At 46.9% G+C, this 24,614-nt stretch overlaps 1 protein-coding gene across 1 annotated transcript in view; it reads right to left on the bottom strand.

Annotated features, from left to right (window-relative positions):
- Positions 1–401: 401 nt before the first annotated feature.
- Ifnar2 (interferon alpha and beta receptor subunit 2) overlaps positions 402–24,614 on the bottom strand; it is a 29,042-nt gene continuing 4,829 nt past the window's right edge. The window contains exons 2-9 of the mRNA XM_051150246.1: positions 19,500–19,591; positions 18,711–18,752; positions 17,854–17,968; positions 15,856–16,025; positions 12,770–12,936; positions 10,722–10,887; positions 5,029–5,156; positions 402–1,229 (exon numbers count right to left, since the gene is read on the bottom strand). Of these exons, the coding sequence (XP_051006203.1) occupies positions 504–1,229; positions 5,029–5,156; positions 10,722–10,887; positions 12,770–12,936; positions 15,856–16,025; positions 17,854–17,968; positions 18,711–18,752; positions 19,500–19,554 (1,569 nt within the window). The 5' untranslated portion in view covers positions 19,555–19,591 and the 3' untranslated portion in view covers positions 402–503. The remainder of the gene's footprint in view (positions 1,230–5,028; positions 5,157–10,721; positions 10,888–12,769; positions 12,937–15,855; positions 16,026–17,853; positions 17,969–18,710; positions 18,753–19,499; positions 19,592–24,614) is intronic.

Raw genomic sequence — 24,614 nt, 5'->3', positions numbered from 1 at the left:
ATGACACCATGGCTCAAATCTGGCTGGCTTCCTTTGTGCATTCACTTCCTTTTCCCTGCATCCTGCCCTTCCTTCCTCCTGCCCTCCTGCCCACTCTCAGGCTCTTCCCTGGAGTCCTGCTAAACACTGCTGGGCCAGGTTTTTTTCTTTCCATTTCTCTTCCCCAATTTAATCATTTCCTAGAAAAAAAAAAAAAATTACAAGGATGGAGGCCTTAGCTGCCTCTGAAAACCACACTGAACTCTCTGCTCCCTGGGAGAGATGACACAGACCCACCCTTAGTGCATTAGTGGAAAGGGGCTGGGCAGGACGTACCCATGACCCATGTAAACAACACTGATGCCCAAACTGGGAATCTGCACAGAGAAGGCCACCAGAAAGGACCGAGAGGGCTCCTCGTCCCTCCCTCACAGACACCTGGCGCCATGGAATCAGGCTGTGATGAGAACCTTGTAGGCTGGTTCCACCCATGAACCCCTCCAGTCAATGAACCCCTTCTAGAGTCATCTCATAATATAACCATCTCCTACGTCAGCATCGGAATCTGAAGTGTCAGTCCTTTCAGATGACCCATCTTCCGTCCATAGACCCTGGGAAGAGAGGCTGGGATGGGGCAGCTGTGTCCGGTCCCCACCAGCCATCAGAAGCCCTGACTCTGTCCTGTGGGGACCCTCGTCTGGGAGGACTGTATCTTCTGTGAGAGATAATAGCTCTGAGGTGTCTTCAGCGTCATCGTGGAGAACTCTCAAAAACACAGAGTTTAAGTCCACGTTGAAGATAGCGGTGTCCTCAGGCCCATCCATGGAGCTGCTGTCTTCCCCGGGGAAGGAGTCCTCACGCACACACCCTCTCCTCTCATAGGGGTCACTCGGGGCTTCTGAGGGACTGAGGCACGGCCCCAACTCGGCCTCTGTGAGCAGTTCGGGCTCAGCTCCAGCCCCCGCCTCAGCTTCATCACACTCCTCGGCACCTGAATCTTCTTCTAGCTGGGGCTCCCCGGGATTGCCTGGGGAGTCAGAGGCCTGCTGCTGAAGCTTGCTCATCAGTCCATGCATGGTGTAACCAGTGGCACTCGCTTTGGGGACTTCTTCGTCATCACTGCCACTTTCATCTCCATACTCGTAATTCCACAGTTTCTTCTTTTTGTTCGTGGGGATGACCTCCAACCGGCTGACTGCTTCTGACGGTGGCAGTTCGAGGACTACCCAGGCTAAAAAGTAACGGAACTTCTAGAGGGAGAAAGAGGGAGAGAAGGAGGAAGGCATGAGGGAGGGAGAGACAGAAAGTCTTTCACGTGTATTAACTCTTTAACAACAACAACAAAAGACAGTATTCACTGTGAAGTGATGTGGACATCTATGTGTTATAACATCCATGTGTCATAACGAAAGCTGATGGCTGTATGGCACTTGCTAGTTGCTGGACACAGCTCCTGTATTTCATAACATAGTCCTCCGAATACAATGCCACAGCATCTGCATGCCACCTCTGCACATCCTCCTGTATGCTTTCAACCACCTCCAGGTTGCTTGCAGCACTCAGTACAGCACTTACGCTGCATAAATGAAACGCTGCACTGCTTAGGGGATACTGCCAAGGAAAGCCCATTCGGAAACCCTGTCTATGGCTGGAAGAAGTCTGGGGGTGCAAGCCATTTTCTAAATCCCTTTGCCCTCACAAGTATTCTATGAAGCAGGCTTGTTTTACCCTCTCCTCTCTGTCTCTCTCTGTCTCTGTCTCTGTCTCTCTCTCTCTGTGTGTGCGCATGTGTTGGGGACTGAACTCAGGGCCTTTCGCATGCTAAGCACACCCCGTGTCACTGGACTCCACACCCAGCCTCTACACTTACATTTAACTGTGTGGTATGAGGTACGGCGGGATCCCAGAGGATTCCCCTAGCACAGATAGCGTTGTCTCCTCATCAGTTTGCATAGCCACTGCCTCCCATTTGGCCACCATGCATGTGCCTGTGTTTCTGGGCTTCTTTCTGACAGGCTTTTGTTATCTTTTTCAGGAAGTTAATTAGAATTAGTCCGTAAATTAAAAAATAATTTGCTACTTCTGTAATTATACAAATTTTGGGGCTATTGAAAATGATACTCCATTCCTATAAATATTAAAAAAAAAAAAAAAACAAAAAAACAACAAAAAAAAACTATGCCACTAGTAATCTGGATCAATCCCGGTGAGCATTCGTTCCTTGGAAGGTGGCAAGAGAGGGAACTATCAGAGAGCTGCTTGCTATGCGTTCTTTTTTTTTTTTTTTTTTTTTTTTTTTGAAGACAGGGTTTTTCTGCATAATAGCCCTGGCTGTCCTGGACTTGCTTTGTGGACCAGGCTAGTCTCGAACTCACAGAGGTCCACCTGCCTCTGCCTCCCAAGTGCTGGGCTTAACGGCGTGCGCCATCACACCCAGCTTGCTGTGTGTTCTTTCGTGGTCTGGCTATACGTTATGTAGTTGTTTGGGTTGGGCAAAACTCAGTGAGTTTTTCCCTAGGTGATTTGTGTAATTTATTCCCCTGGGGCTGGAGACTGCTCCACCCTTATTTTCTAATTAAACACAGTCAATTTAAGTAGGCAACGATTTTGCTAAACCTTTTGAATTTTTTCCCCCTGTGAGATGGTCTCACTGTGTAGGCCGGGGTAGACCAGCACTCACTCTGTAGAAGATATTAATGAAACTAAAATTTAGCTCGAGTAATATGAATTTTTGAGCTTAGTAGTATGATTTATAAATTATTACTGTCTGCCCAACTCTTCAAATTAAGACCCATGGGCAGGGTTTCTGTTTGTCTTGCTCTACATACCAACACTTGGAACACACTGCCGTTCAGTAGAGTCAACAGGCATTTGTCAAACACAAAACGGTGACCATCTGAGAACTTTACCAGCATGTTCAAGACCCTGAACTCGGATTCCCCAAACTTAACTTTCTGGTTACAAATGCATCCATAAACACACTAGAGTGTCATAGTTCCCTATTTCTGGAGGATTTGCTCAAATGGAGAGCAACAATTTTTAACAGAGAATTAGTAGACAGACTGAAGGGGACTAACGTGGGGACTAAGTGACTAAAACTCTATTGGCTGTGGAGAAACAATTGATTACACAGCTGCGGGGAGAACAGAGTAAGGCAGAGGAGCTACGACATGAGAAAGCAACGTGAAGGGCAGACTGTAGGGTAGAAAAAGTAACAAATGGTTGGCAGAGTCAAAACATATGAAGTTTAGAAAGACGAAGAATCAAAACTGAGGCTCCGTAAGGACTCCGAGCTCTAAGCAGAGCACAGAAGAAAGGTAAGCAAACGATTGTCCTTGTGACTAGTGAAAGTAATAGGTGAGGAGCCCTCCTATACAGGACAGTGAACAGAGTGTGGCAAATTAGCTTGTTATAGCATTTCATAAGACGAACCTACTGTGTGTATATGGTCCACTGAGGTAATCTAAAACAAAAAGATGACCTACATAAAATTTTCCATTCTACTATTCCTAATTGGAGTGAGAGAGAAAAAAATCAATCCAAATGCCCCATAGCTGGAAAAAATATAGTGTCTTAGTAATAATGTAATTCCATGGTCATTAAACATAATAGGTGGAGGCTGAGCAGGCTCAGTCAGCAAGGCGCCTCTGCACAAGTAACACCTGAGGTCTGAATCCCAGTACTCATGGATCCAGCAACCCCAGCATGGGAGCAGGTGGGACAGACACAGGTGGAGCCCCAAAGCTCATTGTTCAGCCAGCCTCACTAAATCGATGGTGTCCAGGTTCAGTGAAAGACCTAGTCTCAAAAGATAGAGGAAAACCAAACCCTTAAGGCTCAGGGAGCACTACAGAAGAGGTGGCGGAAAGGTGGTAAGAGCCCGAGGATCAGGGAGTTTGCCTTGAGATTGTGTCTCCCAGGAATGTCAAAAGCTGCACCCACAAAGTTTCACCAACATTATTGCCTAAACAGGAGCTGAATATGGACACAATAGATATGCAAATGTGGATTGGGGGGGGGCGTCCCAGAAAGCCGGCGAGGTCTCAAGCCCACACACAGAAGAACGCCAGACAACTAAGACATTCTGGGAGGTAGGAAAAATAAGTCTTCCACAGGGAGGAGCACACGAACTGGTTATCCAGTACCAACTGCTCAGCCCTAAAAACACACATGAAAGTAAGGTTATAAAGACTGAACAGGTTGTTCTAATGTATTTAGGAGTGTGTGTGTGAGATAATAATTAATGAAAAAAAGTGGCCATGAGTTTGACAGGGAGTAAGCAGAAGTATACGGGAGGGTTTGGCGGGAAAAATGTAATTATATTATAACTGCAAACAAAAATTAAAAAGTTAAAAGTTAAAAAAAAAGCAATCATTAGCTTATTTTTGAGAAGGAAAAAAATAAAGTAATTTTAATAAAAAGAAAACATGCTTAATTCATGTTTAAACCCCCCCTCCCCCCAAATCAAAGTGGGAAGGGCTGCCAAGGTGGCTTACCAGGTAAAAGCAATTAGCATCAAGATTGACCACTGGAGCTCAATCTGGGACCCACAGAGCAGAGACAGCTGACTCCTCCTTAAAGCTGTCCTCTGGCTTCATGGAGATGCTGAGGGAGGTGCCCCCTCCCCAATCACAAATAAACAAACGTAGGGTGCTTTTTTTATTTTTAAAAAGAGAGCAAGACCATGAAGCCGGGCGGCGGGGGGGGGGGGTGTCTGGGAGGTGCTCAAATAAAAAATAAAAATAAGCTGGGGAGCCACTGAGGAAGACACCTAACAGAAACAAATACCTACCACAGAGGGAAAGGCGGGAAGGGGAGGAGAGGGAGAGCTGGAGAGAGCTGAGAGAGAGAGAGAGAGGGAGGGAGAGGGAGAGAGAGCTCGCACGCAGGGGGTGGGGTGGGGGAGATGGGGGGGGTAGATGAGCCGTGTAGGATGACAGGGAATGGAGAATGACCAAGACGACTGAGATTCTTTCCCTGAAAACATATTAAATCTACAACAAAAATCATTAAGTTAAAATAAAAAATAAAGATAGAAAAGCTACATACCAAGACATTGGGGAAATTGTTTCTTAAGCAAATATAACCAATCCGTTTCAGTACTATGATAGTGCCTATGAAAACCACCACTATCAAGCACCCAGTAATTACTCCTACTTTGGCAAATTCTGACGATCCTGTTGATGAAAAGATAAACGGTTTTATTAAAAAGAAATGCAATCCATGGTCATTCACATTGGGCTGATGTCAGAAGTTAATGCAGAGGAGGCAAAAATGTGGGGGGAAAAAAGTCGCTTACGTTCTATAATTGCAACAGAGTAGTAGCTGCTAGCTGTCTGTGGCTCTTTAAATTTCAACGATTAAAATCGAACAAAAGCGGAAAGACCACACCAGTCTCAGCCCAATGGGGAGTATTAGAGGACAGCCAGGCAGCCTGGAAAACCAGCTCGGCCATTCCCAAACCCGGCACTTGCTTTGCGGGTGAAAAACTTCCGTTAGTCAAGTGTCGTTTTGGAGTTCTACCTCTGTGGCGAAAGCAGCTGTTTCCCCTGGGTATAACTGGGCTGAGATGCAGGGTGTCGCTGCATGCACAGCTCTCTGAAATTTCCCAAATGGAGCTATAATCTAGATCTTCAGGGAAAAACAGACACAGGAGCGCAAAAGGGGCTGAAAGTGGATCGCACACTTCAAGTCTTTTGACCGGAGAAGGGATCAGTGGCCAGCTCAGTAGTTAGCACTGATTCGGGAATCCAGAGGAACCTTCCCATCTGGGAGGGTCTGGAGTCGGGCGTAGGCTCGAGGCACACCTTTCAGACACACAAATCTTTACACACTTCCCAAGAAGGGAGAGGCAAACCCACATAACCCTGGGGTGAAGTGTGGGTGTGACACGGGGGCCCTGACTCGCAGATCTACCCAACTTTCCAGAGTCTACACAGAGCAGTGTGGTAAACCCAGACGACTCTGTAATACAAAGCCCAGTATGCAAGTTACATTAGCAAGCTAGGGCTATGCTGCTCCAGTGGCGATGATGTCACAGTCTCAGAGGTCCTTATGACATGAAGATCTTGTGTTCGGGTTTTAGCTCAGTGGTAACTTAAAATGCAATCCCTCTTGTGTTGTAACTGATTGCTCGGGAATGTAACCATGGTAGATCACCTTTCTAAAAGAGGAGTTAGATCACCTCACTTTGGGAAGGGAAGACCAGATGTGTATCTTCAAATCTTGACCTTGGATGCGTCTTGTGTTTCTCTTGAAAACCTAGGAGCAGCCCTGGGCAGCACGGATGATGTTTTAGGATTGCTGTTTTCCACAGGAGAACTTTCTTTCCACCAGTCCCTCTGGGTGAGAACCACTCGGATTATCTCAATGTCTGGCAGGGAGTCACTGGGACCCCCCCCCTTTGTGGCACATCTATCCTCTTACATTCTAAGTTAGTCCCACCAGGGTCCCCAACTCTCCTAGTGGCTTTTAAAGACCCACACCACCTAGAGCCCTCTTTAACCTAAACTAGTACGGATCCTCCTTTGCTCACTCCACTCCTGAAAAATCACTCCAGGCCAATGCTGCCCCAGGCCCTTAGAACTTGCTGAACCCAATACGCAGAATCCCCCTCCCTGCTATGTCAACTGGACCCATTTGCTTGGCGCCTGCTATGTTCTTGCCTACAAAAGCAAGGTGGTGAAAACCCAGCTCAACTCAGATTGGCTTACAATGCCGACGTTTACACACCCAAAATGAGTTCCATTGGAATAAAGATCACAGGGCACTGGCAGGGTGGCATCAGAGTTCCATTTCTATCACTTTTTCTGCTTTGGAGACCCCCTCCTTCATCCTCAGAGCCAGCTGCTTAGCAACTCCCAGTCTCTCGGTGTCTGACCTCTGCTTGCCTTGTCACCGTCCTCTGTGCTCCCAGGGAGGCTCACGTGGGTGGCCCCGGATAATCTATCTCCCTTCTGAATTTATTAGGAACTACCAAGCTTCTTTGGCCACAGGAGGTAGGATGTTGACAAATCTAGGGTCAAGATACAGATATCTTTATGTGGCTCTTATCCAGGACTCCCTTGGGCCCTCACTCAGGACATACCCCTCCCCTTGGTCTTGCTGTGGGCATCCCACCCACATCCCTTTTCCCGTCAGTGAGCCTTAGGTGCTTTGGTGCTAAGTGTGAGCTGTTTCTTAAGGACTTGACCTTGGTCAAAGCAAAGTCGCTCCCACCTGGATATCATCACACCACCCAGGGCTATTAAGGACCCCAGTGACTGAGTGTGACAGGTTCCCAACAAGCCCCTGGGATTGGGCTGCTTAACTGGGGGGTGCCCACACCAAGGATACCCACTAGCTTTCTTTTTCTGCGTTGGCCCACACTAGCTTCCTTATCTTCCTTCCTCTGAGGTTTGCCCACCTCCACATAAATCACTATTGAATAGGGAATGTGCACCAGGTCGGCCATATTTAAAAGTGACCCACCCACCCTCCCCCAGACATTTCCTCATCTACCTTCTTGCTTTATTTTTTCCCTTGGTTCTTACTGTCATCGTATTTCTCTCTCTCTCTCTCTCTCTCTCTCTCTCTCTCTGTCTCTCTCTCTTCCAAGACAGGGTTTCTCTGTGTAACAGCCCTGGCTGTCCTAGACTCACTTTGTAGACTGGCCTCGAACTCACAGAACTCCACCTGCCTCTGCCTCTCAAGTACTGGGACTAAGGGCGTGTGCCACCATGCCTGGTGCATTTCTATCTTTTAATCTCACTATTTTGTCTTCTACTGCAGCGGGAATCCCACAAAGTGAGAGCTTTCTAGTTTCATCACCGCTGTGTTTGTCAAATGAATAGATTCCTCTCAGGGCTTCCTAAGAGCCAATGGATGAATATAGGGATTAGTGAGGGGAAGTTGTCTCGCCGTCTCTCTGGGCTGACATCCTCCTGTGACCGTTGCCCTAAGAGTCAGTACTGGTCTCAGCTGTCCATCAAAGTGCAGCTATCCAAGCTTCGGTGTTAGGGTTAAGAGTAATTCAAATGGCAGCTGAATACTAAGAGGGTCACATTACCCGGATCTGACTGCCGAGTGCCTGACAAGAAAACCACAACCATCTGGATATCTTAGTTTCCTGCCCTTTAATTGTCTCAGTTAATGACAGAAGGAGGGAGGCCAGAGATAAGTAAACTGATGTGTTCACACTGGAGAATGGTGGGATGAACCCACAGCTATTGCAAAGGCCTCGTCTTAGTGGGAGGAGCTTAGGGGTGGGTGGAGTAGGCCAATCTTCAGAGAATCGCCAACTGCTTGGCCAGGAACTTGGGGTCACAGTAAACCTCCCTTGGTCGTTGTACTTGAATTTAACTTTTATTACATTTGTGTGTGTGTGTGTGTGTGTGTGTGTGTGTGTGTGTGTGCTGGGGAGGTGGGGTGTTTAGGAGGTGCGTGGGTCACAAGGCTCTGCCCTCATGCAAGGAGTAATACTGTTATTATGGGAACGGGTGAGATACTGCAAACGTGGCAGCTTGCCACCTCCCCTCTGTGACGTGTGAGGCAGCAAGGAAGCCTTCCCATTTTGGTTCCTAGCCCCCAATACTTGGAGAAACAAATCTCTCCTTTTTTATATAATGTTATCCACTTGGGGTATTCCATTAAGACAGCAGAAAAGGGACCAAGGTAGCAACCACAGCTGAGTTTCTGCTAATGAAGCGGGGGGGGGGGGGGGGGGGGGGGCAGGGCAGCAAGACAGCTTCAGTGAGAGCTGATCTGTAGAGGAAATAGCCAGGATGATGAGGGAGGGTCCATTCCTTCTTGTCCAGCCCTCCTGACCTTAGGAGTTGAAGGCTCCTACTGTGGCCAACGACTTGGCTAGTTCTAGGTAATCCCTGGATGAGGGGACTTGAGGCTCTTCTGGGCTAGTGGACATACTGACGTCCTTGGGAGGACAATGCAGGCTGACGTCACGGAAGCAGCTAAGGTCTCCCCGTCCCTTGTCCCATGTACCTCTTCACCTTTACCCCAAATGGTCACGGAAGTCTGGTGCTCTCCCGAGGTGTGTGAAGCACTTCATCAAATTCCTGGACCTGAGAGCAGTTTTTGGGAGTTCTTGATTTTGTAGCCAAGTTGGACAGGAGTCCATATGGCCTGAAGACTTTAAGCTTGTGGCTAGTTTGTGTGTGTGTATGTGTGTGTGTGTGTGTGTGTGTGTGTGTGTGTGTGTGTGTGTATCTTGTGGAAACTGACCCATATCCTGCCTGGTCTGCTCTGACCCTGGGTAACAGGTGGGACATGACTTAGAGTTAAGAGATCTGGTGTCAGTCACGAATATGCTGGCCTCTTTGAGGCTTGGGTTAACAGTTTTGTAAGAGCTGCTCAGTACAGAGACCAGAACACAACTTAAGCTAAGGTTGGCCTTTGGCTTTTAACATCCAGTCTGTGTATCTTTCAGCCTTGAGAAATTACACCATGAAGGTTACAACTGCTGTCAGGATACCCTTAGCACCCGGCCCTCTGTAGCTCAGCTTGCTAGATGTTGGAATAGCTATGTCATTTGTAACAGCTCCCCTGGCAACATTGTGGCAGACTGCCAAACAGAAGAAACTGAAGGTGACAGGATTGATTTTGGCTCACGGTTTCAGAGTGTGCATCCTGGCAGGGAAGGCGGGGTGGAGTGTGTTCCGGAAGCTGTTCAGGTGGAGGTCGAGGAAGCACAGAGCATGCAGCACCGCAGGACCAGGGGTGGGTACGGCCTTCCAACGCTAGCCCTGTTCCCAGTGACCTACTTTACCCAGTCAGGTCCAACCTCCCAAAGACCAGACAGTCCCAAAATGGTGCCATTGATTAGAGGTCAAACGCTCAGATTATGAGTCCATTGCTGGAGGATATTTATAGTTCGAGTCGTCTCGTCATTTCCTTGCAAATCCAAACTTAATTTTACTCTGATGAATGACAAAGCCCCTGCCTTTGGGGCTGAGAAATTTAGAAAGCCATCTTTGAAGGGGTGGGAGTGGGGGGATTTTTCAAAGCCTTTCTCTCTTAGTGAGGCAGCTGAAGAGGCAGTGACAGGTCTGAGAAACAGGGAGGCGCCTAACCTCAGCTGCTCTCCTGTCCACTTCTTTTCCTTTTTCGGGTGGGGTCTTGCTATGTAACCCAGGCTGGCTGGAAAATCAGTACACAGCCTTAAATATATGATGATCCCGCCTCTTCTCCCCGAGGGCTAGAGTGCAGGCATGTACCACCACACCCCACGTTCCCTGCCGGCACTCCCTTGGTCTGGCCATAAGGTTTCTCAGATAAAGAAAGGTTGGAGTCACAGGATTGGCTATTCCAGTGTCTCTGTAACAGAACAGTTTTCTGGCTCTGTGAGTGGCCACCTCCTCTCTGCTGCCGCACAGGACCAATACTCTTCGGCTCACACCCACGGTCACAATTCCTATCCTGCACCTTCCCAGGCTTTGAATGCCAGGGCTCCAAGCAACCTCCAATCTCCCAGCGCTTGGCACAAACAATGGTGGGCACACAGTGTTCAATGTCACCCAGATTCCCTTGGGTGAAAGTGGCACAGGGGCCTGGCCTTCTCAGGTAGATATATAAGCAATCTTACGGCAGGACAAGACATTAGAGACGGACCAGTAGGAGCAGCTCTGTGATGTGCATTTATTGGAAGAAGTACATTTAGCGCACTAGAACTTGATATATATGCCGCCCCCCCCTTCAACAGGTTTTCCATCAAAATAAAAGTGCAAGTCTTAAAAGCCTAACCATACCTGATTCCTTGTCAGGCTGAAAGAGGGTGCATTTTAAGGGAGCCTTTATTTCGGTTTCCAGGCCTAACTTGTCAAAATAAACAGAGACACAGTAGTTTGTCTTTGGCAGCAAGTCTGTAAGGACGTAGGTGAAGTTCCCATAGACATTAGTCATTTTGGGCTCGTGCTGTAAAAAAGAAACACAGCAACACACACACATACAAACACACACACATCAGTTAAGACTTCGGTGAGAGGCGAGGCCTAAAGGTTCCATTTTCAAATTTTAACTAGGTTTAAAAAATATCATAGGAAGAGGCAGGTATATCTCTGAGAGTTCGAGGCCAGACTGGTCTACAAAGCGAGTCTTGGACAGCCAAGGCTACAGAGTGAAACCCTGTCTCAAAAAAACAAATCAAATCAAATCAAACCAAATAAATAAATAATTTAAAAAAGAATCACAGGCTTAGCTAGGTTTTTGTCACTAGAAGCAATTTATCACAAAACCACACATTTATACATATGTACACATATCTTAAAACTATGACATCTAGCCTGTCAGATCCATTTTATGGATAAGAAGAAAAAGTCTCAAAGAGGAATGGTCTCCATGACGTCATTTCTACAATATTATCATCTTTCTGTAGCCCCCACCCTGAACCTAAATAATAATTTTGTAAAAAGTATTTTTAAAAATAATCTTTCAAGTGCATTCCAGCAGCAATTTCACAGGTTGGGACTTTGAGGCGTACAAGCCTTCAGTAAGACCAGTTTCTCTTTGAGGAGGAGGAGTTACTAAACAAATAGGCCATCAGCTCAACCAATCACAAGCTCATGTGTGGAGGGAGGTAATGAGGAAGGAGAGCGTGTCCTGAGCATGCCAGTCACACTGGGCAAAGGCGGCTGGCTGCCCAGCGGGTGCTGGTTCTGTTCGGATGTGGCTGAGCGCGACCCTCAGAGGTTCCTGTGTTGTGATGGAGTCCTCATTGGGAGCTGGCGCCTAACTGGGGGTTAGGGGTGGGGCCTTTGGGAGGTGACTGGATGAGTTTGGCATGTCATTTTCTGTGCTGCCTCAGGGCCCAGTCAGAGGGAGAGGCCATCAACAAATGTCCTTGCTCAGCCTCAGCTACAGAAGCAAGAGGGAAAATAACCTCCTTCCTGATAAAGTGTGCAGCCACAGGTATTTCCTTACAGTAACAACCCAGGGATTAAGACACTCTTCTTTCTGCATCTGTGCTGCATCCTCCACTCCCCGGCTCTGTTCCCAGCCAAGGGCACCTTTGTCTACGCTCTCAAAATTCCACTAACCCTTGAGGCCACTCAACAGAGATTCCACCAACCCCCACCTAGGACCTTTCACCTGCATGCAGACCCGCTGTCATTCCTCCCATCTTAGACGCTCCCTCCCTCAGGCTCGCCTTCCATGGCTGCTGCAGCGCTAGAAGAAAGGCTGAGGAGCCCACCCCAACCAGGCTTCACCCCGTGACTCACCAAAGGTAGTCTTCTCAAAGGGCGCTCCTACCCGAGCCTCACCCAGGGTCCACATTATTTCAGCTAATGGCGACTGCGACATGCTGTGGCCCTAACATCTCTCTACTACACCGTAGAGTCCACTTATAAAAACACACGGAGCTCTGGAAGGCCACATCAGCAACAACTGGTCCAGGCCACTCCCACCTGTTGCCTGGGTTACACTGATGGCCTCTTTTAGTTCTTGGTTTAATTTGATGGAAAGACCAATTTTTTCTAATGAAGGAGAGGCCCACCATCTACAGTTTTCATCTTACACTGTTGTTACGATCCTGATAAGTGCACATGGCTTTGGGAACAGTCTAAAAGGCTGCGATGGACAGCTCCTTTCTCCTTTCCCACCCCGCGCCCCTGTCTGTCTGTCTCTGTCCCTCTTTCTCCGAAATGTTGGGTGTTGAACATGATAGCGAGCATTCTGCCACTGAGCCACCTCCTCTACCGCAGCCCTTCCCTGGCTTTACACAGTTCTAGAAAAGGACATGAAATATGCCCGTTGTCAGCTGGGCATTGTTTTGGTCTGGACACTAGGGACCACTTACCATCTTGATGCTATTCCCCGTCTGTTCCTTGATGACAAGCTGTGTATAACTTAGGATCTCCCGTAAGGTTTCCTCGTATATCTTGGGAATGACAGGTGGAAATTTCACTATTACTTCTATGTGGTCCATAAAGCCAACAATCTCAAAGTCTGGTGGCTCAACAACAGCTGTGTAGAAAACAGGACGAGAAATGAGTAATAGTCCTTACATATGGCAGCGGTATGTGCGTTGTGAGCGATGGACAGATACACGGCGTTTCTCTTAAAGAAAGGCTAATTCTGCTTGAATGGGCTTCTAATTCTAGCTGGATAGTGTTTAGGTTTACTGGTGAGGAATGGGGAATGCGAAAGTGAAACATCATGGCACACTGACCTCAGACGGACAGCAACAGTGTTCCAAATTCTCAAGTTATAGTCTAGATACAGAACTTAAAATGACTTATTTTCATAATTCTACATGAATACCTAATAAGAACAAACAGCCACAGGAAATACAGGCAGGGAATTTGCTTTGAATATAATCAACTTTTCTATGCTAGTGTATATAAATATATACATAGTCATAAATTTTAACTGGGGTATATACATAGTTACATCTGCATAGGGATGTACACACACACACTGAAATTAAGTCTGTCATATATATATGTGTGTGTATATGTATATATATATGTATATTATCACTTTACTTTTGCTTTAAAGAAACAAAACCCAATGGGTTTCCCTACACTGCCTAGGCTGGCCTTGAACTCACAATCTCCCACCTCTGGTTTTTCAGTACTGGGATTACAAGCATGTGCTCATTTAACTATATTTGATAACTAAATTGATACATATTTATCTAGCCCAAGGGTTAGGAAACCATGTCTCATGGGTTAGATTTTGGCACAACCTACAATCTCACATTTTTTCCCCTTTTGGATCATTTTGCTTGTTTTTTAGGGACTACAAAGGAAAATACGAATAACAGCCCAGGACAGAGACTGTGTGTGGCCACAACGGCTACAGTGTTTCTTTTCTGACCTTTATGGAGTATCACTGACCTCTGACTAATTTCATAACTTCCTATGCTGAATTTAAATCCCATTTTGTTGTTGTTGTTTTAGGTTTTTCGAGACAGAGTTTCTCTTGTAGTCCTGGCGTCCTGGACTCACTTTGTAGACCAGGCTGGCCTCGAACTCTCAAGAGATCCCCCTGCCTCTGCCTCCCGAGTGCTGGGATAAAAGGCGTGCGCCACCACACCTGGCTTAAATCCAGTGTTCTTACCACCCCAACTGAGTCATCATTTTGAACAAATAGATTCTCTTCAATGTCTCTGAGCAGAATCAACGTGTCATTCAGTGTTCTTGGAGCTAAATCTTTGCATTTGTCCTTAGCCATTTCTTTCTCCTTTTAAAAAGAGTAGTTTTAAAAAAATCTTTAAAATTATGTATATGTGTGCATGTTTGTGGAAATATGTGCACATAAATGCAGTTGCCAACAGTGGCCAGAAGAGGGCAGCAGATCCCTGAAGTCGCAGTTACATGGCGAGAGGGTGCTGGGAACCTAACCCAGATGCTGCAGGAACACTGTGCTCCTAACTGCAGAGCCGTCCCTCCAGTCCTCTTGGTCATTTCTTTATAACAAATTATTAAAGAGGAATTCTGGGTTAGAGTGGTCACATGGCAAAGGTTTTAAGTGTCATTCTTCCCATATTTGATGGAAATATATCTACTATGTTAAAGTGTTTTTGTGTTTTACATTTTTAGTTTATTTTGTTTTGTGTGTGTGTGTGCTTGTGTGTGAGCACACGTGTGAAAGTTAGGGGGCAACTTTTGGGAATCAGTTCTCTACCATGTGGGTTCCAGAGGCTGAACTCAGTTTGTCAGTTCTGGTGGCAAGTGCCCTTACCCACTGAACCAACCTCCTGGCTCATGTTACTTAAAAAAAAAAAAAAAAAAAAAAAATATATATATATATATATACTGGATCCATTCAGAAGAACTCTGTCAAAGCATGATATGTCTATTGTTGTTGTTGTTGTTATTTTGTAATCTTGGGGGTTTTGTTTTGTTTGTTTATTTGACACAGGGTCTGGCTATGTAGTCTTGGCTCACTTCCTACTTTCTATGTAGATGAGGCTGACCTCAAGCCTATAATAATCTTTCTGTCGCAGGCTCATAGGTGGTGGGTTTAGAGGTGTGCACCACCATACCTGGTGATCTAAGGTTTTAGTATTTTTTTCATATTCATCATTAGGATCATGAAAAATACTTATTATTTTAACATGTATTCTTTATCAGGACCTATAAATAATTCTTCTTCTTCTTCTTCTTCTTCTTCTTCTTCTTCTTCTTCTTCTTCTTCTTCTTCTTCTTCTTCTTCTTCTTCTTCTTTTTCCTTTCTTTTCTGTGAGTGTGAGTGCATGCGCAGATATGAATGTTAATCCAAAGCCTGCACTGCCCTGGGGCAACCTCTTAAGATCTGAATCATCGGTCATGGTTAGGCCACCATTATCACTTTTCCAGGTATGCATGTGTGCACACACCTACTTGGTCTGTAATAGTGTGCTGAAGCCATAACATTAATTTGGAAACCAGTTATAAATTTAGAAGTTGAAAAGGTAATGGAGCTGGAGCCACTAGCACAAATGCTCAGGGAAAGGCCTTTGGGAACGGGAAGAGAAGGGGATTACCCCACCCCTGGGCTCCGCTCGCCCTGTGCGCTGAGCGCCCTAGGTGTTCACACACACAGCTCTCAGGGTACCATCTCGGATGAGGTTGTGGTGGGCAGGAAGACACGGGCCTGAAGAGAAGTGACAGCATAGAAAGAGCCACACAGCTCCTCCTCCCCACTTCCTGTCAGGCTGTAGAGCTGACAGGAAAATGGCTACAACTACTGCTGAAAACCTGCCTTATATAGGTACTGAACAAAAACCTGAGATGTGCAGGTTATGAACCTACCTTTTAGATCAGAAAGCTAAGGCTCTGAGCAACCAAATGACCACACAAGTTAGGGCCAGGAGTCAGCCCAACTCTCAAGCCCAACTCCCCCCTCTTTTCACCACAAACCACTGATGAGGTTCACAAGCACAGAGACCCCACTCACCGTCTGTGAGCAGGACAGAGCCTGCACAACAGTTTGCCATCGAGTCCCTTCTATACACTAAGATGATGGGGACATAGTTCTCAATGGTGTCATTCCACTGGCCGGTCACATCACATGACGACTCCGTGATATTTGCACAGTTCTTAACAACCTTTGATGTTTCGTTTTTGCTGTGGAGGGAGAGAAAGATGAAAAAGGAAAAGCTGAGCATGTATGTTCTGAGAACCCACTTTCTGCACCCCATTCCTCATTTCCTTTATAGCCTTGCCCAGGTACCCCACAATTACTTAACTTAAAAATGAACATGTTAAACTCTCCATACCCCAACACTTTTGATCTCTTCTGGATTTTTTCCCCTTAAGGGTTCACCTCTGGCTGCTATATTATGCCTTTATTTGTTTAATGGTGTCTCCAGCTTCTTTCTGAATATCTGTGCCTAAGACGGAAGGCTCTTTGCTTCATCGATGGAATCTACTGCATGCATACATACATACGTGTATGCATACATGTATGCATGCATGAATGAATGAATGATGAAGGAAGGAAGGAAGGAAGGAAGGAAGGAAGGAACCCTGGGCTTGGGCTTTCCTGGCCTCGGCCCAGCCCTCTTGCTTTCCCGAGACCTCTCTCTCTGGCTGAAGGTCATACAGTTCAATCTCAAGGCAGAACTGTGTTACTTTAGGGATGCCTCGGATGTCTGCTCTCCAGGCTTTGGGAAGTAAGGTAACGTAGTTCTAACTGCCAACATGAGGTAGGGAAGAGAGCCTAAGGCTGAAGGGTTGTTTAGATGAGTTTGCCCAAGGGCAGGTCTGTGGTGCCATGCATGGCTGTTAACTGTGGTGGGCGGGCGAGCACCCTATTCCCTGGGCTGGTGTTGGACTGTGTGAGTAGGGACAGCCAGCTGGGTGGTTGGTCCTTCCTCAGAGACGAAGACTCTGGGCTAAGTATTACGCTGGTCAGTGACCAAATGGCTTTGGACCCAAGCTTGTTGACCAGAACTTTCTGGAGTCTGCCTTGCCTCCACAAGTAAAGGAACATGGGTGCAAACTATCAATGTGGTCAACAGTGAGCTCTATGAAAGGCCACAGTGACGCTGAAGAGAAGTCACTGTGAAAACTGTAAACTGCTAGGATTTGGCTTTGGTTATAAACACAAGCTTTGCCCTTAAAACAGCTCTGGGTTATTAAATAATTTAAATTAATCATGAAAGGATAGGTGTTTTGGCTTTGGCCTTTTAAGGTTCAGAATTAAAAAAAAAAAAAAATCCAAGATGGAGCTGGAATATGGCTGAGTCAGTAAAGTGCTTGCCCAGCTAGCACGAGGACTTGAGTTTGATCCCCAGGACCCACACAGCAAGAAAGGCATGCACCCATAATCCTAGCCGGGGACAGCCAGGGACATCTGGGAACAGCCAGAGACAGCCAGGGACAGCCAGAGACAGCTGGAGACAGCCAGAGACAGTTGGGGGTAGCCAAGGACAGCCGGAGACAGCGGGGAACAGCCAGAGACAGCCAGGGGTAGCCGGGGACAGCCGGAGACAGCTGAAGACAGCCGGGGACAGCTGGAAACAGCCAGAGAATGCTGGGGACAGCCAGAGACAGCCGGGGACAGCCAGAGACAGCCAGGGACAGCCGGAGACAGCCGGGGACAGCCGGAGACAGCTGGGGACAGCCGGAGACATACGGGGACAGCTGAGGACTGTAGGATCCCTGTGGCTTGCTGGCCAGCTAACCTAGCAAAACCCTCAAGCCCAGTGACAGAGGTTGTCTCAAAAAAGAAGGTCAGAGCGATGGAGGAAGACACTTAGTGTCAACCTCTGGCCTCTGCACACACGTACACATGTACACCGCCCCGACCTCGGAACATATAAATTAACAAATTCCCGTCCTCCACACTATTTTGTTAGCACAGGAAGTATGCACACCGAGGGGAGAAGTCACAGAACAGGAAGAATGAAAACACATTCAACAAGAGGAAAGACGTAAAATGCGAACCAACCTCATGACCGTGTACAACACTGTGTACTGAGTCGGCGGGGTGGATTTGTTCCTCAGTTCCCATGATAAAATTAGTCGGAAATTGCGTAATGCCAGGTTTACAGTGCAAGGTTCCTCTAGAAAGAACAGGAAGTGAAAAGAAAAAAACAAAACAAAACAAAAAAAAACCAATTTAATTTGGAACTGAGGATTGCTCCCGCTCTTAGGAGATCAGACCTACACTTCCCGCAGAGAAAGCCCCGTGGAAGCCTGCTGGCATCTAGGAAACACAGGAAGCCTACTGGACGTGGGAAGTGAAGTAATTCAGTTGCTTGGTGATGACAAAGCTAACAAACAGGAACTCCGCACCCTGTAAACTCGGGGAGAAAGGGCCTCTTCATTTATCATCAGTTGTATGGTTCACAGAACCAGGACAGTCAGGCTGGTCTGGACCAGGGGTTGTTTTTCCACACCTGCCTTCCTTCTTCCCCTCACACAAAGGAGGAAAAACTTTAGATAAAGAAATGTATTTTCCTGTACCTGAAACCAATGTACAGAAGATTAGAAATTAAAGAGAAATTATGTCTGGGCCATGTTCCATCTCGTTCTTCTTTTTATCAGTGAGAGTAAAAGCTTCAGTATGCCTTTAAGAGGCTTTCCTGATGATCACTAGTGGTGCCCCCCTCCCGCCCCCTGCCTTATGATAGTTTTAGGAGACAAATAAAACAATTAAACAGTCTTAAGTCTCTTATGGACATAGGATTCCAGTAAACTGGTTAGCATATCTGGGGTCCAAAATTAAATCTCCCCTCTCCCTGGGTGTTAGCTCGACACTTTGACCCTTACATTCAGTTCAGTCAAGGTCAGAATAATTCTTACCATTAAAAGCAGAGAATAATCCACACTGTAGGCTCATGCTCACTAGGAGGAAGAAAGACAAATTATAGCAAGGACTGGTCTGGGCTCAGATGGTCAACATCACTCTAAATGCAGAGCCTTGGACGCGCATGTGCTAGTTAACAATGAGATTTTCTTGTGTGAACAAAATGCTGTGGAGGACGTGAGGTCTGAAGGCAGCATCTGGGGCAGATGTGAAGTGACGTCTCTGGGACCCGGCTGACACAAACAGCAAGGGTTGGTGGGTTTATAGAAGTTGGAGACCATGGGTGGTACACATTACCCACGGATGCCTACATGGGACCGTTGTCCTAGTTATGGATATCCTAAGGACAAACTATGGGACAGATGACATCGTGGAGTTAAAACAGTCAAGAGGAAGGGAAAGAAAGTGTGTGTGGGAAAACTGTAGAAAAGGAAAGGGCTAAAAATAAATGAAATGAATAAACCAAAGTTCAGGGATGGGTTTTCAGTTTAGTATACTCAGGAAGAGGTACAGGGTTCACCTGTTCTGAACTCCAACGTGAATTAGACTCGGGTGTGGAGGGCTACCACCCTTGGAATTATAACAAGGCTGTTTCCCTCATATGACTGCTCCTTAGATTATTCTGGCTTAGCACAAATGAGCGCGTATGGGCTGCCTGACGCTGGTCATGCCGATCGGGGTACTCCAGCTGTGAGCATCGACGTGCCGCCCCACACCAGGCCTCTGTGTGATGATGTGAACACAGGCTTGCTCCTCTAACAGCTGGGCCGAGAGGCAGAACTTACCCACGAGACACTGGCTAACTAAACCGATGATGGAGACGCTGTTTTTTGAAAGCATCCTGGCTGGATTTTAAGTCCCGTCTTTGTTCTCGCACCTGAAAGAAAACAATATTGAGGCGATCAAACTCCAGACTGTCCAGTTAGATTGTAATACGTATGACATACATAAATATGCTAATAAAAGACAAGCAAGAATTAGTCAAATTTAGCTGCAGCTGCAGCTCTGCTGGTAGCCCTGGGTAGGATAGGGTTAGGGTTAAAGTTGCATAAACTCAGTGTGGTAGTGCACATCTATCATCTAAGCACTCGGAGAGGCAGGGAAGGATTAGAAGTTCAAGCTCATCCTCAGCTACATAGGGAGTTCGAAGCCAGCCTGAGCTAGCCACCCTGAGGACAGCAACAGCAGCAGCAGCAGCAGCAGCAGCAATAGCAGCAGCAGCAGCAGCAGCAGCAGCCACATTCCTGGTTCTGTCTTTCCTGTTCCTTGGGATCTGTCTTCACCTGCTTCAGGCTGTGATATTAATCCCTAGTTCAGGAGACTTTTTAAGCTTATATTTTTGAAAAGGTAATAGGCATTTGGTTAATTTAGTTTTAATTGATAGATAATTAAATTTTAAAAATTAAGCTATGTGTCTCTGTGTGGGCATGTGCATGTGAGCACTGGTGCCTGTGGCAGTCCTGAGCCACCCTGCACGGGTGCTGACAGCTGAACCTCAATCCTCTGTCAGAGCAGTACAAGACCTTAACTGCTGTGACACAGGCTACGTAGCCCAGGCTGGCTCCAACGTGAGCAAGCCTCCTGCCTCAGCTTCCCAAATGCCAGGAGCAGAGGCAGACAGCAGTGTTCTGGCCGAATGCATTTCCCTTTCTTTCAGACAAGAAGCAGACTGTACTGCCCCATTCTGCTTCATTTTTTTTTTCCTACCTAAAAATAAATTTGAGAAGTCTTCCCAGCAAAGAAAAATTTCTAGCTTATTAATATACTTGCGCAGTATGCATCTATGGACACGCCCTCACGTAGGACATCCCTCTAGCCACCATGGACTCTGCCATTTTCCCCTGCCCTGATGCTTTAGACCCGCTCAAAACTGTGAGCCAAAAGAATTCTCCACTTGAGTTGCTTCTGGTCAGGTGTTTGGTTACACCATGAAACAGGTAACCGATAGAGGAAACTGGGAACGGGGGCAGCAGTTGCTGTTATAAGCTTGACCCGTTTGGGGGAGGAATGTGGGGCTTCTGGAGCTGTTGGCTATAGAAGCTTTTAAGCGCCTTATAAAGTGCTTTAAAGCTTTAAGTAGGACGTTGGAAGACCAAAATGCTCTCAGACACACACGCGGCAAAGACTGTGTTCTACAGCCTCAGAGAGGAGCAAGGGTTCTGCAGGGGAGTTGGCTAAAAGGTCATCTGTTGCATAGCCAGCACAGAATCTGCCTGGTACCAAGAACCTGAGTGCTGCTGAGTTGGAAGTAACAGACTTATTTGTACAGAGGAGGGCATCTTAATTAAAGGCAGGGCGTGCACACGGGCTGTCATGGATATTGCTCACCATTCTTATCCATGTCTGTGGTGAGAGAGAGCAACAGAGAAGTAAAAATACAGGAAAAACCGTGCAGCCTGGCAAGGAAGGGAGAGAGTTTAAAGTTGCCTGCAGGGAAGGATGGGTGCGGATGAAGCTGGTAACCGTTAGAGACCTTAGCACGCTAAAGAGACCTTGCCTTAGGATCGCACCACCCGCTGAGGGCTCCAGGGAAAAGAAAGCACTGGAAGAGGAAGAGGCAGGATCCAATGGTCCCCTCCCCCCACTGGAAAACTGCTGTCTTTAACAGTAGCTGAGGTCCAGGGAGGCTGGGCTACATCTCAAATTGGTAGCAGAATCTTGGTATTCTGTATGGTGCTTGCTTTGCAGGAATGCAAGACACAAGGGTGAATAAATTAATGGAGTCTTAAACGGATGATTCAGAAAGCTCCTGAGGGAAGCAGAATGTGTATTTCTTGTGCAAAGCTCCTGAAAAGGCTCTGTGTCAAGCTGTGCTGATCAAGTCCGCATTGCATTAGGGACCCTAGGTTGTCAGAGATGTCAAAAATGTGGAATGTTGTCCAAGGAAAGCTGCAGGGAGCAAGTTGGGGCTGGCCCAAGGGAAAGGGGCACACACCCCACAGACAGCAGACAGAGCTGGAGGGCTGGGGCTACCCAAGACTGTTAGAGCCCAGATGATGTCACCAAGTGCCACATATGGAACTAACTGTGAGATTTGGTGTTGGGACTTACCCTTGCTCCAGTCCACTTATTCCTTGCTGTGGCTGTGATCTTGGATTTCCCAGAGTCCAGAATTGTAAGCCAAATAACTCTGTTTACTAAAAGCTACTCAATCCGCGCTGTTCCATTATTATAGCACAAAATGAGTGAAGACTGAGGGCAGACAGCTATTAGGTCATTACAGAAAACAGCACCAGCCAGTTAGCATATTTTGAGGGTGATTTTAACAAGGTCTAGTTATAAACATGTGGTTTAGATGTATGTCCACCATTAGGAGCATTCAGTGCCATCTGCTAACAACAGGGTGGACAGTATTACTATGGCCTTGGAGAGAAATAATACAAGCCAGCACAAATTTGTAAGGAGAAAATCCTGAGTAGAGAGTTGTGACAGGAAATTAAATGACATTTCAAGGCCACAGTGGCTTACAGAGGCAGGGGCAGAGAGGGGGGACAGAGAGGTGGGGGGGAGCAGAGAGGTGGGGGGTAGAGAGGTGGGGGGCAGAGAGGCGGGGAGGGGGGCAGAGAGGCGGGGGGGACAGAGAGGCGGAGGGGTCAGAGAGATGAGGGGCAGAGAGGCATGGGGCAGAGAGGTGGGGGGCAGAGAGGCAGGAGAGGCAGAGAGGTGGGGGGCAGGAGGGGCAACTAAGAAATACTTATATTTCATTATGTCCTATTAGCTGAACCCAACTAGGGTAGCGCTGGGTGCCTGGAAGACAGGAGCCTGGGGAAGAGGGTGAAAGCTGGGTCTCGAGGGACCGACTGTAGACCCTTGACAAAGGGACTAACATTCTAACTTTGCTAGAAACGGTCTTACTGCCAGCTTTTATGCTACATAGATCTACAGAGGAGATACTCGCCTCTCCACACCCTCTCTGCATCATCCAACTCTTGTGGTTTTTTTTTAAATCACATTTATAAACAAAACATTCTGTTCTAATGATAATTTCTATCTTTTACTCCGGGCGGCAGCTGAGTATCTTCCACACATTCGGAGGCTATGTATAATTCTTTTGCTGTCAACTATTTGTTCCACCTCTATTGTTCTTTTCCCCTTTTTCTGGCTCAAACTCTTCTAAATATAAGGACACCTGGCTCTTCTTGATATGAACCACACCTTTTTTTTTCTTGTGAGCCTGCCTTTTGGTCATTTGTGCTGGTGTGTGTGTGTACGTGCGTGCGCATGGCGTGTGCTACTCGGAAGCTTCTGAGTTTTACTCTTTTATTTGGAAAGACACAAATGCCTCTCCTCATCTACGGATTCTGCATGAGTGGATCTGACCAGCCTTGTACAGAATTTTGTATAGATCCCAGAGAATTGTATCCGTGCTGATTTGGTATAGGTAATTGTTTCATGTTCATTTTCCCCCTAAACAATACAATGTAGCTTTTTACATATCACTTGAATTGCACTAGGTATTGTATGGGATTTAAGCATGATTTAAGTATACAAACAGACACAAACTGGGCAACAATTTTTTTTTTTTTTTTTTTGATTAGGCCCTTGTGTATTCTATGCTGGCCTTGAACTTGCTTTGTAAACAGAGGATGACCTTGAATTTTCGGGCCCTCCCTTCGCTTCCCAGGGAAAGGACCATCACATCTAGTTCGCTGTGGTGCTGGGGATTCACCCCACACCCAAGCACAGCAAGCAGGCATTCTGCCACTCCAGACACAGCGTCAGCCCTGCTCTTTGAATTTTTACTTTTTGGTCCTCCTGAGACAAAATCTTACCATGTAAATCAGGCTGGCCAGCTGTACATCACCGCACCCAGGGAGGATGGGTGCTACGTTATATGCAGACATGACCTGCCATACACAAGGGGCTTGCGCTTCCTTGGAGTTTGGTGTCCCAAGAGACTCTGGAAGGCGCTCCTGAGGCGATCACGGAATGACTATATTTATTTTCTCAGCCTCTGGGGTTTGAGTCTTACAAAGCATGCCCACTGCCGTGGGAGACAGGAGTCCTTAAGAGTTTAAAGGAACACCAGTTGATCTTGCTCCTTCTCGCTCACTGAGGCTTTAGAGGCCAAAGAGAGATTCTTTGGTCCCCTCGCCCACAAATAAAACCGTTTGTGATGGAAACCAAAAGGAAAAAGGACCATGAAATGGCTGAATCAGCTTAAGGGACAAATGACTTAACTCTAAAAATTCCCCTTGAATGCCAGTAGGCGATCTCACCCATGGCACCTTCTTGAAAGACTTACGAGAGTCCAGGTTAAAGTTCACATCCCTTCTGCAGAGCTATCCAGTCACCTTCCCCGTATCTTACCTCATAATCCTTTTCCTGTGAGAGTGTCTTGTGGCATAGCCTTGTGGTATGTTTTGGTACCTCCCACCCCAGCTCCACAAAAGAGAGATCGAATAGTTAGGAGTCTTCCTGGCACGCGCTTGTGCACACACACACACAGACACACAGACACAGACACACAGACACACACACATTCCTCCCCTTGCTTTGCTTCAGGCAAACGAGGCTCCATTTCATACAAGATACCTCCTAACTAAATTGTTTGTTGATCTAGTTTCCAGTTTTGGAGTCCTGCTTGAATTCTGAAGAGAGACCCTGACAACAGAGCTCTTATTGTCTGTCTCTGAAGTCAGCCCTCTGGGTCTCGGGGGAGCTTGTACATAGAAGGGCCCCTCCTTTCACATTCTCCTGCCTTAAAATTTCTAAGTTAGCTTTGACTCTGAGGTTCCTTAGCAGCTGATGGGTCAGTGGCACAGTTTGGGCTCATATTTGAGCTGCTTTCTCTTGCCCAGCCAGAGGGCTAACTGGGACTCATGCACTGCTCCATGGCTAGGCACCAACTAGGTCACCCCAGCAGAACCCCATTGTGCCTCTGAAGGCTTCCCATTGCA

This window comes from Acomys russatus, chromosome 8 (genome assembly GCF_903995435.1).
Source record: "Acomys russatus chromosome 8, mAcoRus1.1, whole genome shotgun sequence".
Taxonomy (NCBI): domain Eukaryota; kingdom Metazoa; phylum Chordata; class Mammalia; order Rodentia; family Muridae; genus Acomys; species Acomys russatus.
The sequence above is the reverse complement of the archived record's forward strand: the minus strand, read 5'-3'. Positions and strand labels throughout refer to the sequence as shown.